Below are 16,521 nucleotides of genomic sequence, written 5' to 3'. Positions count from 1 at the left end.
CTCAATACAGAAAAAAAACTACACTAACAGAAAAGAAAGCCAACTTTTTATCACAAAAAGACAGAAAGGAGTGGAGGCACAGTGGTGTGACGAAGCGTCTCCCCTTTAAGAAAAAGATGAGCATCTGGAAAGCTCCAACACAGGAAAACAAAGGTACTGGAGAAGGCGAAAGAAGTGTGAAAAGTGTACAAAAGAAGAAGAAACGAAAAAGAAGAAAGAAGAAAGAGAGGCGTATTTATAGACCCCAAGGGGTAAAACTGTAAAAACACTCCTCATTTAAAGAGTGCGTCGTTACCAATGTAACTGCACCCCACTTGTTAATATGAAAAGCCAACGGACACGACGGTTGGCAATCTGAAATCATGTCGGTTTTTCCATTAAAAAACACGTCGATTTTTCGACTTGAAAGAAGAAGTCTGCATCAAAAGCTCTGACTTATACTTGACTCCGACTTGAAGTGAGAGCTCAGACTCAAGTAGAGGCACTGTTCACACGCTGGCCCAAACTATAAGGCAGGCCCAAAAAGTGTACAAAAGTCCAAAAGACATTCATTGTACAACCGACCTCTTAAGAGGTCGGATAATAGTGTTACAGATGACAACTCCCCCGAAGGAGTTGTAACTTCCCCTAATATCTCTTACCCACTTCTAGAAGAGAAATCTCGACAATCCTAAGATAAATGGACGATTATTCACCATCAGAAGTGAACTACTCCAACGATGGTTATTGGCTCATTCCCTATAAATACCTTGGCACACTCAGATATACTCAAGTTCCAATATATAAAAAATCCGCTTAACTCCTTGCTGACTTAGATATTGGAATGTCTTGCAGGTACCACCTCCCACCTTTTTAAACACACAACTCAAACGGCGGCTCTCTAACAAAGGACAAGTTGAAGACCACTCCATTAAACGCTTGAACCTTGCATACAAGCCAAAACATCATCCGATTTCAAGTAACCCTCGAAATAAAAATATTAAATGAATAAAAAATCTCCAATTTTTTCATTCACATATAAACATACTCCTGCCCACTATTGTTTTTTCTACATTCCCCACTCGTATTATAGAGTATACACCGTCCATACCTTATTTTCTTGTATTATGAATAGCACCTCTCTATTAATCCCATGCGACTAGTATGTGAAAACAGAAAATTAACCTCATTATATTCTACCCACTAGCTTAATTAAGTAAATAATTCATGACTTAAATTTAACATGTTGTGGTTACTCAAAAAAAAAAATGCAAAAAAAAACGTGATTTATGTCCACATTATATGAGATTTTTATTAAATTTTGATCAACTTAATTAAATTTAATTGATAAAAACATTTAAAGATATAACAAGGTCATATACATAAATTCTTAAATTCACATTTTATTACTCTTAAATTATTAAAAACAGTTGTTATAAATCTTTTTCTAAATACACATACATTTTTTTATTTAATTTCAAAATACCGAAATAAAAAGACATAGAAATAACCTAAAATACATAGCAAATTCCTAAACTCAAAAAAATCTGAAAAAACGAAAAATTCTAAACAAAATTAAACTCTAATCACAAATTTTATTATCCTAATTTAATTAATAATTTAATAAATATCTAACAAAATCCTAAACTTACAAAAAAAAATCTAAAAGACATTAAAAATACTATACCATATTCTAATCACAAAGTTTATTATACTAATTTAATCAATAATTTTAAAAACAACTTAACCAAAAAACACTAAACTCACATAAAAATCTTAAAAAAATATTCCAAAATTATCTCTGTGGATGGCTGCAGGATGATGAAAGCGTGGTGGTAACAAAAAATAGTAATGACGGCGACGATGTCACTATCGTCGACAACAATGACTACGGACGCGAATAGCAGCGACGTTTTCAACGACTTCAGTAGTGATTAACCACTCCAACGGTGGTGGCGACAGCAATAACAAAGTCTCCATCGGATGGCGGCAACGCCGGTGACTTTAGTGGCGACAAGAGATTATGAGAGGAGAGAGAGAAGAGAGAGAATAAGTTTGGAGAAGTGAAGGGAAAGAGTTTCACATTTGAAATTAATCCCAATATTACCGTTAGATTTATTAGTGAAACCTTTTGATGAAAAATTGTTTAAATGCAGTATTTCAATAAAGTAAGTTATCGTTGACGAAATTCGACAATAAATTTGTCGGTACTCTTGGTGCCAAAAAATTAATATATTGTAGCACTTCTCATCATTGGATCTATAATCGGAACATTAAATTCGATGATAAATAATTTTTAAAACCAAATATAACTTGTATTCAACACAAAAATCGATGCTAAATCTAATGATAATAAATACTACTAAATTTAATGATAATTTTGATAGTGTTCAACATTTTTTTATAGTTTCAGTACTCAGTGGCATGATTGCTATTTTTCTTTACTTAAACTATAATTCTTGCCCAGGGATGGATCTTTAATCTTTGTTGAAATAAATAAATGTGCCCAAACCTTAGCATTTTAGGTACGAATGATGAAGGAACCTAAAATTTGCTTTTAAGTTGGCATTTGCCGAATGTGTTGTTTATTTGATACCTAACTCTGTCCAATAGGAGCACTTTTAATATGCTTTACATGAGAAAGGAAAATTTGCAGCATAAAAAACTTATGAAATTGAGTGAGAGGCGAAATTAAAGAAGATATAGGTAACGTACTATTGTGGCTAAAATTTTTATATATAAACAATTTTAATGTGAAATATAAAAATATTTAATTATTTTAGTGTTTTATGGTGTTATGATAATAGTATAAAATGTTATTAACGTTTTGTTAAAAAAAATATTTTATTTTTAAATAATTTAGGTCATCTTTAAAAAATTTACCATTCATAATTTATTATATAAAAAAAATTTAATTTTGTGTAGGAATATTATTAGTATTATTATGAAAGAAATAGTAAATAAATAGATGAATATAAGGGAGGGCGGCTTTAATAAAAGAAGGAAGTAGGGGGAGGCAAGGTATATAAGTAAGTATATATTGATTGAATGCATCTATCTATATATTATAGGAGAGTAGTGGCTGATTGTTCAATCGACAAGTGGTGCGCTGAGTGATTGACACGTGGACAACACCCAAAATTGTAATGTCATATCTATTGAACCTGAAATGAAGAATAAAAAATAATAGTTATTAAATTATCGAATCTCGAAATGAATAAAAAATAATTGTTATTACGATGACAGAAACAGACATTTTATGTCTTTGAGATACAGACTTCACTATAAAAAGGAGCATGCATCTAATGTTCATACCTCTATCTTTCTACACATCACTTCTTCCAGTTTGAAAAAAGTGTCAAAGGCTAGCTGATTGTAGTGTTTCTCCTTTATCAAGCTAACCATGGCTGAATCGTTTGATTTGTTGATGGATGTCAGTCCGAAAAAGCTTGCATGGAACTTTTTGGTCCATGTTGTTCGTTTATGGAAAGCTCCTTGCCGGTACAATCCTAAGGAGATCAATAGTATTGAAATGGTTCTTCAAGATAGTCAGGCAAGTAATATTAATTGAATATAAACTACATGATCTTATACATTCACACATGCATTCCAAACTGAGCTGTATTTACTATCTTACACATGCATTCCAAACTGAGCTGTATTTACTATCTTACAGGGAGGGAGGATCCAAGCTTCGGTCCCTAAGGCGTTGGTACGTAGATGGAATGATAACATTGATGAGTTCAAGATGTATAAAATGTCAAATTTCATTGTTGTAGACAAGAGAGAAAAAACCAAGACATCTATGAATCGGTGGACCTTAAATTTCTCTCACCGAACTGTGGTGCTCTTGGTGGAGAATCCAACTTTCCCACTTCAAGCGTTTCGATTAACGCAAATTTCAGAGTTGTTGAATGCTGACAGGATCAATGACTCTCAATTAATAGGTGAGGCGAATACATTTACACTTCCTTAGTGTATAACTCATAACTACCTAACAATAAGATGGAAATCGCAGATATTATGGGTGAAGTGGTTGGAAAGGAAGATCCAAAGGAACTCATCACAAGCAAAGGGAAGGAAACGAAGCGTCTAGCTATTTTGGTTGAAGATCTTGAGTAAGTTGTGTTCGTGAATTATAGTGACATAATATAGGTTGTGTTATAATGATAATAAGGGTTAAACCTGTTTAATCACACTGATTTGCAGTAATTATCGTATTGGGTGTGTGTTGTTTGGGGACATGGTTGATCAAATACTACCATACCTAGATGATGGAAGAGTTGAACCATTGATAGTGGTCTTGCAGTTCTTCCGACCGAGTATATGGAATGGTATGAATCTAAACCCTTTATCCTATACTATATAAATACAATGTACACATTAAGTGATGTCAGAAGTTTTCTCACTATCAGCTTTATAAATAAACAGAGAAAACCTCAGTACAGAGTCATTTCGACATTTCTAAGCTACGCATCAATCCCGATCTCGAGGAGGTTCGCGACTTTCGTGACAGGTTTGATCCACATTTCAATTTCTATAGATTCAAATTTTTTTTAACGGTCAGATGTAGCCAAGCATTAAAAAAATACTTTCGTTGTACCGCGTAGGAGGCTTGCCGCTATACCCTCAAATTTGGTCAGAATTAGTCAAGTCAACACAAACAACTCACATTCTGGGGCAGATGAACTTAAGCGGGGTGATGTGACGGTGAACACAATAGAGGAAGCACTAAACTCAACACAGGTCATACCATCACCTATTTAAATCCACGTTACATGATATGGCATTTACATAAACCCTCATGTATTTGCAGGAAGGCCCTTTGTGGATTGCTGGAACAATTGTGGCAATCAATTCTGGCAAGGATGATTGGTTTTACAAATCATGTAGAAAGTGTCCGAAGAAGGTTGAAACACCAATTGGAAATAGATACGAGTGTGGAAAGTGTGGCCACACTCACGGAAGTGCATCGTTAAGGTTTGTGTTCAGATTTACAATATGTTTTGGATGGACTATGTTATTGCAATTTACTAAGTTGTGCAATTTATATAATAGGTTTAAGGTTGAGGTGATGGCCTATGATGGCACTGGTAGCATAACACTGCTTCTATGGGATCGAGAAACGGTTCAACTATGTGGTAGACAAGCAGAACAGATCAAGGATGAGGAGGTTCATAGTAAATTATAACAAGTATTATGTCATGTACTTTATATAAATGTCAATGAAATAAACTATAACTTTAGACTTTTGTGATTTAATTTCAGGAACTTTATGCTGAAGGATACCCTGCAGCTCTTGAGAGCCTGTTAGAAAGAAAACTTCTTTTTAAGGTGAATGTCAAATCCTCCAACATCAAGCTCTATGACCAGGTGTATACAGTGATGAAGGTCTGCGAGGATGATACAATTTTTGAAATGCATCTCCCAAATAAAACGTTCTCCACTGTAACTGTATGTGCTAAAAGTTTGTAGGTTCCTTGATTATATTGAGACTTTGAGCAGTTTATTTGGCTATAATATCTAAGTAGGAATATCTCCAATATGGTTGTAGGATACCGGGTGCAGTAACTCGGTGGATTTGTCAGCAGCTATGGTTGATATCAACAATCTTAGTGATTCTCAATATTCTGTGGTAACTCTTGTGCTATATACTTTATAGAACTGGTTATTTTGTGTTAAATCTGCAGGAAATTGACAGTTTTTTTTCATGGGACAGGATGTTGTGGAGGATAGTGTTACAAGCCTCAAGTGCAAAACTCCAGCCAAAACAGCTACCATGGTTTTAAAGCAACAAATTCCCATCAACATTGAGAATGAAGAAGAACTGGGGTTTTCAACCAACAAACTTACCCGCAATCGTGGAAAAAGACAGAAGATGCAACTTCATGATAGCAATGAATGAGCTTTATGAAATACTTATTTCAGAGATATCTATAAACTGCTTTTTGCTTAGCTATTATTGTCTTCATGTTTTGATAATGTTCTTATTAGGGTTATTTATATGTAACTAAAATTAGTAATGAGGATTTAGAGTCTTAACAATAGAGATATTGATTAAGATGGATTCTATATGTTTTAATAGTATTGAATGACAACTCAGGCACTGGATTTTTCTTCACGTGGCTGTAATAGTGATTTCATATATTTGTTTTGTGTTAAGTTACATAATAAAATGACTAGCTAAGTAATAGAAAAAAAAAGTCTTATTATATGAATAATAATGGATACTTTATACAATAGCAATGGCTATCGCTAAGTCATGCTAGAATCAGACACTATTTTCCATAGGGAAAGGGTCAATACTTGATTAAAGCTAAAGTTTTAATTGAATCATAAACCTCTTTAAGTACATTATCAAACAAGTTTCATTAATAGTCAATGCCAATCATTCTAAATTTGACAAACCAACAAGCTAGATAACAATAACTATCCACATATGAGTATTAAACATTACACATAATTGATGTGATCATAGTTTTGTAGTTGCCAAAAAACCATTAAGCAAAGAATTAGGGAGAATTTGATAGGTATCTAATTATAAGAGAGTGTGTACATATATGCAGAGGTATTAGTGCTAAACTAATCAATTTAGCATTAGCCTATCTTGCAAATTTTGTAAAATATAACCATGATATATGTAACTAATAAAGTGGCATTACAAACACTGTTGCATTTTTTATAAGTGTATACTTATAAGAGAGTGTGACACTTTTATGCAAGGGTGAGAATTTGAGAATCAACTTATCATTTTAATATCTTATGATTGATGTCATTAGTGAAAATATATGACAAAAAGAATTAGTCCATGTTATTGAAGTATTGTAATCAAATAGACGCGAGACATTTTTATATTCACATGAATGCAAAATCAGCAAGTATGCTGGATTTAAACAGATGTAGTGCTAACAATTTTAGCTAAGTTTACAAACCAGAATCTCGATCCTTAATGTAGTGCCAGTTCTAGGTTCAGACTACTAATGCCCACAAAGACCAAAGGAAAAATGTGTCATATACGTCATTTACACATCTAACTATATTAAATTATGTGGAAAGGTCAACTTACATAGGGAGTGAGAAATTATAATTGATGAGATGGATAAAAAAGAAACTTTTTCCATAAAAGTGTTCTATACCAAGCTGTTAAAACCTTATCAGAACTATATAAAGCAGATAAATTGCATCACAAGATCTTTAACATATCTACATTGAGTTGTGTGGCACAAGTTTCCAAGAGGTTTTTAAATGTGACTTTATTTTGGAAACGATGAAGAAATATGTGAACTATTCGGTGAAGTTTATTCATAGTGAAGGAAGAAACAAAATCTTTATCCACACCATAAAATTAAAACAAGTAAACCTTTATTGTCTTTCTTGAGGAAGGGGATAATGTAAGCCAAATTCATGCAAAGTCATAGTGTGAAACACGATGTACAATTTGATCAAAGAAAAACATAACATGGTGTGAAATACGATGTGTATTACGATGTGCAACTGTAAAGGACTTCATTAGGGTTACAATGTGCAACCTTTGTTCTACATATTTTGGAAAAGCGAAAAATTTTAGATTTAGGGTTAACCAGCAAAAACGCTATCAAATTCTTCAAAGGTTGAAAAAATTGTACCCAAATTTTATTATGGACAAAAATGTCTTTTAATAATTTAAAAATACAAAAACAATACCAACAGTAAATATATATTTTCAAAATATGTCTTTGAGATTGAATTTTGATGTAGATTTTCACCAGCATAATTAAAAAAATGAGATATTAGTATTCTTAAGATTTGATAATTTCTTTCTAATTATATAATTTTATGTGATTTATTAAAAGAATTATTAGTTGTTAACCAAAAAATTACAAAAAAATATATACTCAACGAAAAATCACCAATTTTTATGTATAATAATATCTTATTTTTATAATTACGCTTAAAAAAAATTATATCAAATTCAATCTCCAAGGTATTTTTTTAAAATATACATTTACTGTTGGGTATTGTTATTGTGTTTTTAAATTATTTGAACGCATTTTTATTAATAGTATAATTTGAGTATATTTTTGTCAACATTTAATAATAATAATAAATATAATATTAATCAAGACCACCAATATGTTAACTTTTAACGAGAAAATTTTTAGACGAGTCTTCCGAATGGTATTTACTATTTATACGCTTTTTATGAATTTTATATGATGAAAACTGCAATGTAATTATTTAAAATAAGACCATCAACCCCTTCATAAGGTATTATATATTTTATAGTCTATCTAATCATTATTCAACTATTTAAATAAAAAAATAAGCTTGATATTTAATAACATTGTTACTGGCAACAACCACTATCAAATTTGTTAGTTAAACAGATACATATGTACATGGATAGAAATACACAATTCTTTGTATTTTTAAAGAGTGTTAACTAAATTAAAAACGTTATATATTATGAGCCCAAAGAGTTTTTTTTTTTTTACAAGTTAATATTATAGTTTAGTAGAAAAAATAATCACCAATATAATCTTAAACCGAAAAAATTTTCTAACTGAATGGTATCCTAATATTATATAATTTTTGGCAGAACTTATTTATTTATCTATATATATATATATATATATATATATATATATATATATATATATATATATATATATATCTAAAATTTTGTTATTTGGTGATACTAAATTTTATAATTTTCTTTCACACATGAGTTAATTAAATCGTTTCATTATTTTAACTTGGGGTCAAATCTAATTTTTTTATGGGGGTATATATATGCACACATTTACTGTCTAACATTTTTTAAGAATGATAGTATGGGCACTTGATCCCACAAAAATTCACATAGATGCATAATTAATTTTAATATATCTTTAAATTGTATCCCAAGTAAAGGTTGTTTCTTAAAAAAAGTGATAATACCATGAATGGTTAACCGATTTAGACCACTTATCTGTAAATTCGAAAGTGGACAACAGTTGGATTCAATTAGATTTATATGTGGTAGCAGGTAAAGCAAAATCTCTATCACACATATAGGAGAAAATATGCATACAATGATAAAAATGTCACCCGTCTACAACTATCAAAGGACGTGATTAAAGCTGCCTTAATGTTTTAGTGAAATGCAGGACTTTGTTCAAAGTCGGTTTCTTTGGGAAACGATTAAAGAAAGCCTGGACTATCCTGAGAGTTTAAATGATGGTTAAGGTAATAGTAGATAGGGTGGCTCATTTTGACACACATCAAGAGCCTCACCATTTTAAATCAACGCTGATCAGATACGCTGCACTTAAATCTGAGGTATCAACTTGACACATCATAAGATATTTCAAAGTGACTAAAGCTCAAAATGGTGAAGTAGGATTGAAATGAAGCATTTTTTTTCTGAAAGATTTCAATTAAATAAACGAGTTGAATGCAGTGAGTTGGCATAGTCTGAATTGGACAAAATGGCACACATTCTTATAATATAACATGATAAATAAAGATGAATACTTCATCGTAAATCTGTCAAATTTAAGCAATTATCTGTATATTTATCCCCATCTTTGTTTACATGGGGTTCTGTTCAAACAAGACTGCTATTACCTTTTTTGAAAAGAGACTTTGTCCAAGCCAAAATTATGCAAACTAATGATGTGAAACACAATTAGTGCATTGACCCAGTAAAACCATAAGGACCATCGAAAAAAATGCAATGTTGATATGTTCCCAGGATTTGCATTAATTCACTAACAAGGAGAAGGCAAAAATGCATTTTATCGGGAATATAGCAGCAGGCAATATTTAAATAAATATAAAAAAAACTCAACATAAAGTAGGACATTGCAACATAAGATAATGTAGCACCTTATGAATCATACCTGTTGAGGTATGTAGTCAAATAAGTTATCATTTCTATTTGTGCAACTGTAAAAGAATAAAGAGGTGTGTGATCTCTATTTTTGTATTTAGATACTTTTAAGAGATAAATATAAACTGTGGATCATGATTAACAAGGCATACAATACAGTCGGGCTTTCAGTTACATGAGAAGACTTAACATTATAAAACATATTCCACTAAAAAATTATTTCTCATACCAAGTTATAAAACCAGTAATGGTGAACCTTATCTAGCAAATGCCAATAATATCCAATGGTCATTCAATTATGATGCAATAACATATAATACACAATGGGTATGACACATACATAGGCTAATGACACATAGAATGAAAAACAGGTCACCAATCTATTGAAAGAACTTGATTAAAGATTTCGTGATTGATTAACCAAATATAAGACTCATTGGAGAACTTATTCACAATCATAGGTTCTAAGGTGCTGCTTCCAATACACTCTTAGCAGTTTCTAATAGAAGGAGTTTAGGTGCCGAAAGAGTGCCCAAGAGAGAAGACTTATAGTTAAATACTTTAATTAGCTAATGTCCCTAATATCCAATGGTCATTAAATTATGATGCAGTAACATGTAATGCAAAATGATTATCACACATGCATAGGGTAACGACACATATAGAGAATGATAAAAATCTCATCAATATAAAGAACTTTTTTAAAGTTTTCTTGATGGATTAATTAAATGCAAGACTCATGGCACAAGTCATACACAAAATTAGGTACTACTCTGTTGCTTCCAATACATCCTTAGCAGTTTCTAAAAGAAGTATATGAGGTGCCCCAAATAGTGCACAAATGACAAAAAGTGTAGATAAATACTTTTACCCATTAATGTTACTAATATCCAATGGTCATTAGATTTGCATGGATGATAAAGCAATTGGCCTGTGTTTATTAAGGTAATCACAAAGCAATGTCTATTCATGCATAGAGTCAATATAATCTTATTTAAATATTTAATATAAATATCTTATTTTGCAGTTTGTTGTCTTACCCATTGCATGACACCTTCTAGATGTCAATATAAGCTATTGATATTCTCATTCAAAACATATATATGTCATGAGTTGTGAGAAAGGTTACAAGAACCATAATTTCTACTCAAAAACACTAAGAGCCATTAGCGGCTCCGTAATAAACTGTATATCTAGAATGAGTGACACTCCACCCAATATGAAAAAACTTCCACACCTTAGTGAGGATCTTATCTGGAAGATCATGGTGAAGGCAGATCCTAAGACAGTTGGACAGTGCAGAACGCTAAGCAAGGGTTGGAATTTCAGGCTGTGTACTAATTTGTTCGTGAAGGCAAACTATAAGGAAAACAAAGATCGAAGCAAGAGTGTGATCGTAGGCATTGGCTATCCCCCAGGTGATTACAACTCGATTTGGTTCGTTCGAGCGTATCTTCATTCGGGTCGCCAGGTTCAGTTCAATGTCCCAATGGATGCTAACCAATATGGCTTATATTCAGTCATTGGGTCTGAGAACGGAATCATATGCATAAAGATCTCATTGGGTGGCCTTAATTCTCGGCTTCTTGTATGGAATCCAGTATCGGATAAGAGGCGGTACGTAACCGATGAAGCAAGCAAGCATTCCGCTCATGCCGTTTCTCTATATGCGTTTGGTTTTTGGAGGACGAAATCGAGTACCGTATTGTGCATGTCTACAAGCGTGCATTTAGACAAAGAAATATGTCATGGTCTCTTTACACTTCATTTGAACGAGAATGGACTCATTCCGGTATGTTTAAGAGTGATGTCCAGAAACTTGGGCCCAAATATATAGTGCACAATGGGATAGTCTATTGGATTGGGTGGCAGGGAGCTAATTTCTTTGAGCCAGCATCCATAGTCACGTTCAACCTCCGCATCCAGATGTTCCATGAGGCAAAGATCCCCCCAGACGTGCCATCTGATTACAACTCACTAACTTACTTCAACGATGGTGTCGGGTATATTTCATACCGTAATCTTGCATTCAGCAGGCAAGTCCTGGTCTGGCAAATGAAAAGAAATGGTGATCACAGCATCCATTGGGAGAGGATGATTAGAGTTTCTGGTCTTGGAATCCCATACACTCCTTCATTGTTCTTAGGCAATGACATAATAACAGTCATGGAGTGCAGAGACGGGTCAGGAAGTGCAAATGATGCCGTGCGAACAGACTTCCTGATTTCGAGGCTAAAATATATGGAATCAAGAAGGGAGCATTTGGTTCAACGCACATGGCAGGAACATGTTAACGTGAAGACAATTACAATGCATTCAGATGGGCTATACATGGTTTAGAGTTCTATGATCAATTTAGATGATCTTCCTGAGTTTTAAATGCAATTTATTTTGTTTAGTTTGCTTATTTAGACAATAGGGTAGAATATATGTAGTTAGATCCCTTGTGTTTCAATATAACCATCTATTGGGTTCGTTTTGATTTTGAAAGAGTTATCAATGTTAGTTTGTTAATCAATGTTATGCACTCTTCTAAATTTTGTAACAACTTAAAGGTTTAGGGTTTACAGGTTTCTTTATCATTTTATTTTTGATATTAAAGTAGTAGTATTAGTTGTAGCAGGTAATATATATGGTTAACTTCCTATATATACCCATTTGTATATACTTAATTTTTACATATTTATCTGTAAATTTATTAAGACATGCCACCTTAATTTAATATCCCTAATACTAAGTTGATAATGGTTATCTATTATCAATAATAAATACATTACCTAGATCTAACTAAACAGAATTGATTGATTACACTAATATCATTTTAACATAAAAAGTATATTCGGCTCATAAACAAGTTATCATATACTGGACTTTATAAATTTTGTATATGACATATTCACACCCAAGGCTAAGAACGACTTTAAACTACGGTTTGTAGACATGTACAATAACTAGGCCTTATAAGTACGATACTTGGGTTTTATAGAAAGAAATCATTGGCTGTGGATGATTTGAAAAACAGATAATATATTATGGATCATCTTTAAAAAGAAAGTTAGGATGCCTTGTGGAGGTGTGTTTAGTAATAGGTTGCTAAAATTAGTCTGACTTAATGACTATAAAAAAGATACTACATAATTCATAATATATACCAATGATAGCTATTACTAGGGTAGTAAAAAAATGATTTATAATTATATATCATATGAATTTAGTCTTACAGCATGGTATTTAACCGGTTTATATCAATAAAGGTTTAATATCATGATAGATGTGGAATAAAGTAGTAACAATGAGGCCAATCAATGAACAATATAGTATTTTAAATTTTCACATAGGTTTGTAAGACCAACTTAACCGTATTAAAATTACCTGGCACACCCACACAACCATTATTACCAGTTAATTGTTACAGATACCAAAGCATAGCATGTGAAGAGAAAGAGAGATAAAAAAAAACTAGACACAAGTGGAGCCTTCCACGGCAAAAGTCCTCAACAGTTAAAGCTGGGGAAGAAAACCTAACGCAATACAATCATCACAAGGACTAAATGCAGATATAGTTATGAGCGGAAGGCTACTAAAAGATATCCCACTGAACTCAAGGTCAAAAGGTATAAGTAAATGTAGATTTATTTTTCATAATGAGTTTTAGAATAGAAAGTCAAAATATCTTGGTTCCATTTAGGTTAGTACGAATGGAACAAAGTTTAGTGTATACAGATCGAAGTATAATGATTTCTAACATAAATAAGACATGGTTTCTAGCATACATGTTTCTTTTGCTTATATTCTCTATGTTTGGAATATTAACAATCCTGTTTAATCTGAAATGTGCAGAGATGGAGGAAAGAAACACGCTTAAAAATAAGAGAAAGGTTGATCAATTTTGTATGAATGAATGGTCAAGCAACAGTGAAATTCAAGGTACGAAATATGGATAACATGCTTTCATTTAACATAATATAAACGAACTTATTTTCATCACAGTTGGAAAATAGCTTATCCACAATAAGGTAAATTTCAGTTATAGTGTGTATACCACTACAAGAGTACCTTGAATATCTCTAAATAGTTGTATAAAATGGTGTTATAAGTGAGAAAGGTAACAAAGGTATCATGGCAGGGACTTTGTCATCAACATTATTATCGGTTGACTGGAGTCAGCCAGTTGATGATATGCAATGCAACAAAGGGGTTCAGATTAGCTCTAGCAGTACCATTGGCAACTTTAGGTATTTTACCGAGAATAACAATCTACAAAACGATGAGATCCGGGAAAGCTTGGCAACAAAACCATATGTTCTAGCAGATATAACTAACACAGGTAATCTTATATTTTAGCAAAATAGAAATCAAAATCTTACTTAGATTATGGATAGGTAAACTAGAAAAGATCTTTATATGACAGATACTGCAAGACATGCTAGGATGGAACGAGCTAACAAGCTAGCCAAGAAAAAACAACGTGCAATAGAACATATACCTCAAGGTAAAGCCTGAATAAATAATGCTTTATTTCAGCTCTTGCTGCTATCCAATTATTAATGTGCAAATTGTGATCTAATTGTAAATCTGTGTGAATGGTGTGGGAAGGGATCTAACTGAAAACAGTTTCTGAAAAAATTATATGTATAGACCCAACTTGAGTTACATAACTATATACAAAGTGCAATAATAATTAATTTAATTTGTTCTTAAATCACTATAAGGTAATTATTGTTCACTTATGCCAAGTGTATTTTACTATTGCTTAGCGGCAAATTCAGCTATAGATTGTGTCATCACAGGGAATGTAACAGCTACTCTAGCAGATTGCACACTCTATCCAAGTATTGTTATGCAAACCATGAAGAGGGATGAATACAGTAACTTACAAAACAACCAAAAATGGATATTGTTGCCATCAAATCTAACAACACAAGACAATTTAAGAAGTATAGGTAATGGACTAATAGTAACAAACTACACATCCGACTAATTTATGCATTCTAAATATAGTAATTTAGCAAACATCTTTCATTGACAGACAATGCTAGGCATGCTAGGATGGAACGAGCGAACAAGCTAGCAAAGAAAAGACAATATATGGGAACGTCTTCCCCACAAGGTAGGAATTATAGAAAGTATGTTGTAGAATAACTTGCTTATTCCACTTGAGTTATAATAGGTACAGTTCAGAGTTACTATATATGAATCTGTGTCGCAACTTAGTCTGAGTTATCTTTTTTGTATTAATTTATATGTTTTCTAACATGATAAAATTTGTAGTTGAGTTGGTTAACATTCAGAAGCAAAGGTTGATTGTGAATAAGGAAAACAACATATGTTCAAATGAAAATCAAGTGAATTGTGCTCCCAGAAATGGCCCATTTAAAGGTCAGTTTTATTTAATTATGGTCTATATATATAGGCTTGATACACAAATGGTAATCGAATTAGCTAATGAATCATACCAACTAACAAGTACTGTAAGATAAATGCAAATCAAAGTTATATAACTTATCAAATTTGTATGTAAACGAAGGTACTAACCTTGGTCTCCATCCTTGGCCGATCATTCTTTCTCTCAATTTCCCCTTTCACCTATGCCTCCCACAGAGACACTGACTTTGTGCCTTCCAACTCTTCCCAATTTGCCATTTTTTACCACTCTGCTCAATCTTACCGCATTAGCATATGTCTATATGTTAGAAAATAATTAGACTTGATGTCCAAATACATACCACGGAAATCCTTGAATATTTAGGAAATAGCTTCCAATTAAATAGCTTGATCCACCTTCCCATAGTTATCATTTGTAGTGTATTATAAGATTTGTGGCAGTGTACCCAACTGGATCAAAATATCATAATTAGGGAGCACCCAAAATACATGTTATATTCAGTAAAATAGAAGACATGATTATTCAACAAATACTAAGCTAAAGTTATAAATCAGTCGTGCTTAAATTAAAAAAAAAAAACTTATGGAACCCACACAAACATTCAATTCAAATGCCAACATAGTTGAAAGATTTTGTTCAAAGTGATAGTTTTCATACTAGATAATATCAAATAAGACTAGATAAGATCAAAATATTATTCTACTACATTAATCAGCAGCCATGGGTTGCAACACTACTAAACGCAAAGAAATTCCACAATAGATAAGCTGCACATACTGTGAAAATTCATGAACAATTAGGAAATAGCTTCCAACCAAGCACAGAATCCATGCTAATGCTAAAATATACAAATCATACAAAGAGTATATGAATCTGTATAACAGTAAAAACTTACAGTAACCTATTTTACTTCATCAACCGAAAAAATTGTTCTATAGCACAAGTTTTCTGTCATAAAAGTATGTGGGATCTGTGAATGGTGAGTATCTTGAATAAAATTAGTACCCACTTTTATGTACTCATTTAAGAATCCGTCTATCATCTACTCTAGAGAGGTCAATCCCTTCAATTCATGAATCAATATATGATTCAGATTCACAGAGTCAGTGAGTGTTATCCTGTATTCATTTTGTACCAACTTTAAAGATGATATTTATTGAAGTCAAACATTTATACTAAGATGATATATATAAGTCAAACATTTATACTAAGGTTCACAACAACCCAAGATTAGATAATTGTAAGAAATATTTTAAATATAACAGTGTAGCAAATAAGTTATTTTTTTAAGTGTTTTTACTCC

At 32.2% G+C, this 16,521-nt stretch overlaps 2 protein-coding genes across 3 annotated transcripts; both read left to right on the top strand.

Moving 5' to 3' along the window:
* Window positions 1-3,036: 3,036 nt before the first annotated feature.
* LOC112714920 (replication protein A 70 kDa DNA-binding subunit C) lies at window positions 3,037-4,746 on the top strand. The gene is made up of 6 exons (XM_025766616.3): window positions 3,037-3,532; window positions 3,656-3,926; window positions 3,998-4,097; window positions 4,189-4,313; window positions 4,411-4,495; window positions 4,590-4,746. Exons 1-6 carry the CDS (start codon window positions 3,383-3,385, stop codon window positions 4,744-4,746), a joined length of 888 nt encoding a protein of 295 aa, XP_025622401.2. The 5' UTR covers window positions 3,037-3,382.
* LOC140173004 (uncharacterized) lies at window positions 4,631-6,100 on the top strand. 2 transcript variants are annotated; one of them, XM_072204501.1, is made up of 5 exons: window positions 4,631-4,959; window positions 5,038-5,152; window positions 5,248-5,433; window positions 5,511-5,614; window positions 5,699-6,100. In XM_072204501.1, exons 1-5 carry the CDS (start codon window positions 4,784-4,786, stop codon window positions 5,766-5,768), a joined length of 651 nt encoding a protein of 216 aa, XP_072060602.1. In that variant the 5' UTR covers window positions 4,631-4,783; the 3' UTR covers window positions 5,769-6,100. The 2 variants fall into 2 exon arrangements, with proteins under 2 accessions (XP_072060602.1, XP_072060601.1); XM_072204500.1 differs by having other exon boundaries at window positions 4,633-4,959; window positions 5,534-5,614.
* Window positions 6,101-16,521: the final 10,421 nt, after the last annotated feature.

Source organism: Arachis hypogaea, chromosome 10 (genome assembly GCF_003086295.3).
Source record: "Arachis hypogaea cultivar Tifrunner chromosome 10, arahy.Tifrunner.gnm2.J5K5, whole genome shotgun sequence".
NCBI classification, from domain to species: domain Eukaryota; kingdom Viridiplantae; phylum Streptophyta; class Magnoliopsida; order Fabales; family Fabaceae; genus Arachis; species Arachis hypogaea.
This window is presented reverse-complemented; position numbering and strand designations above follow the sequence as displayed.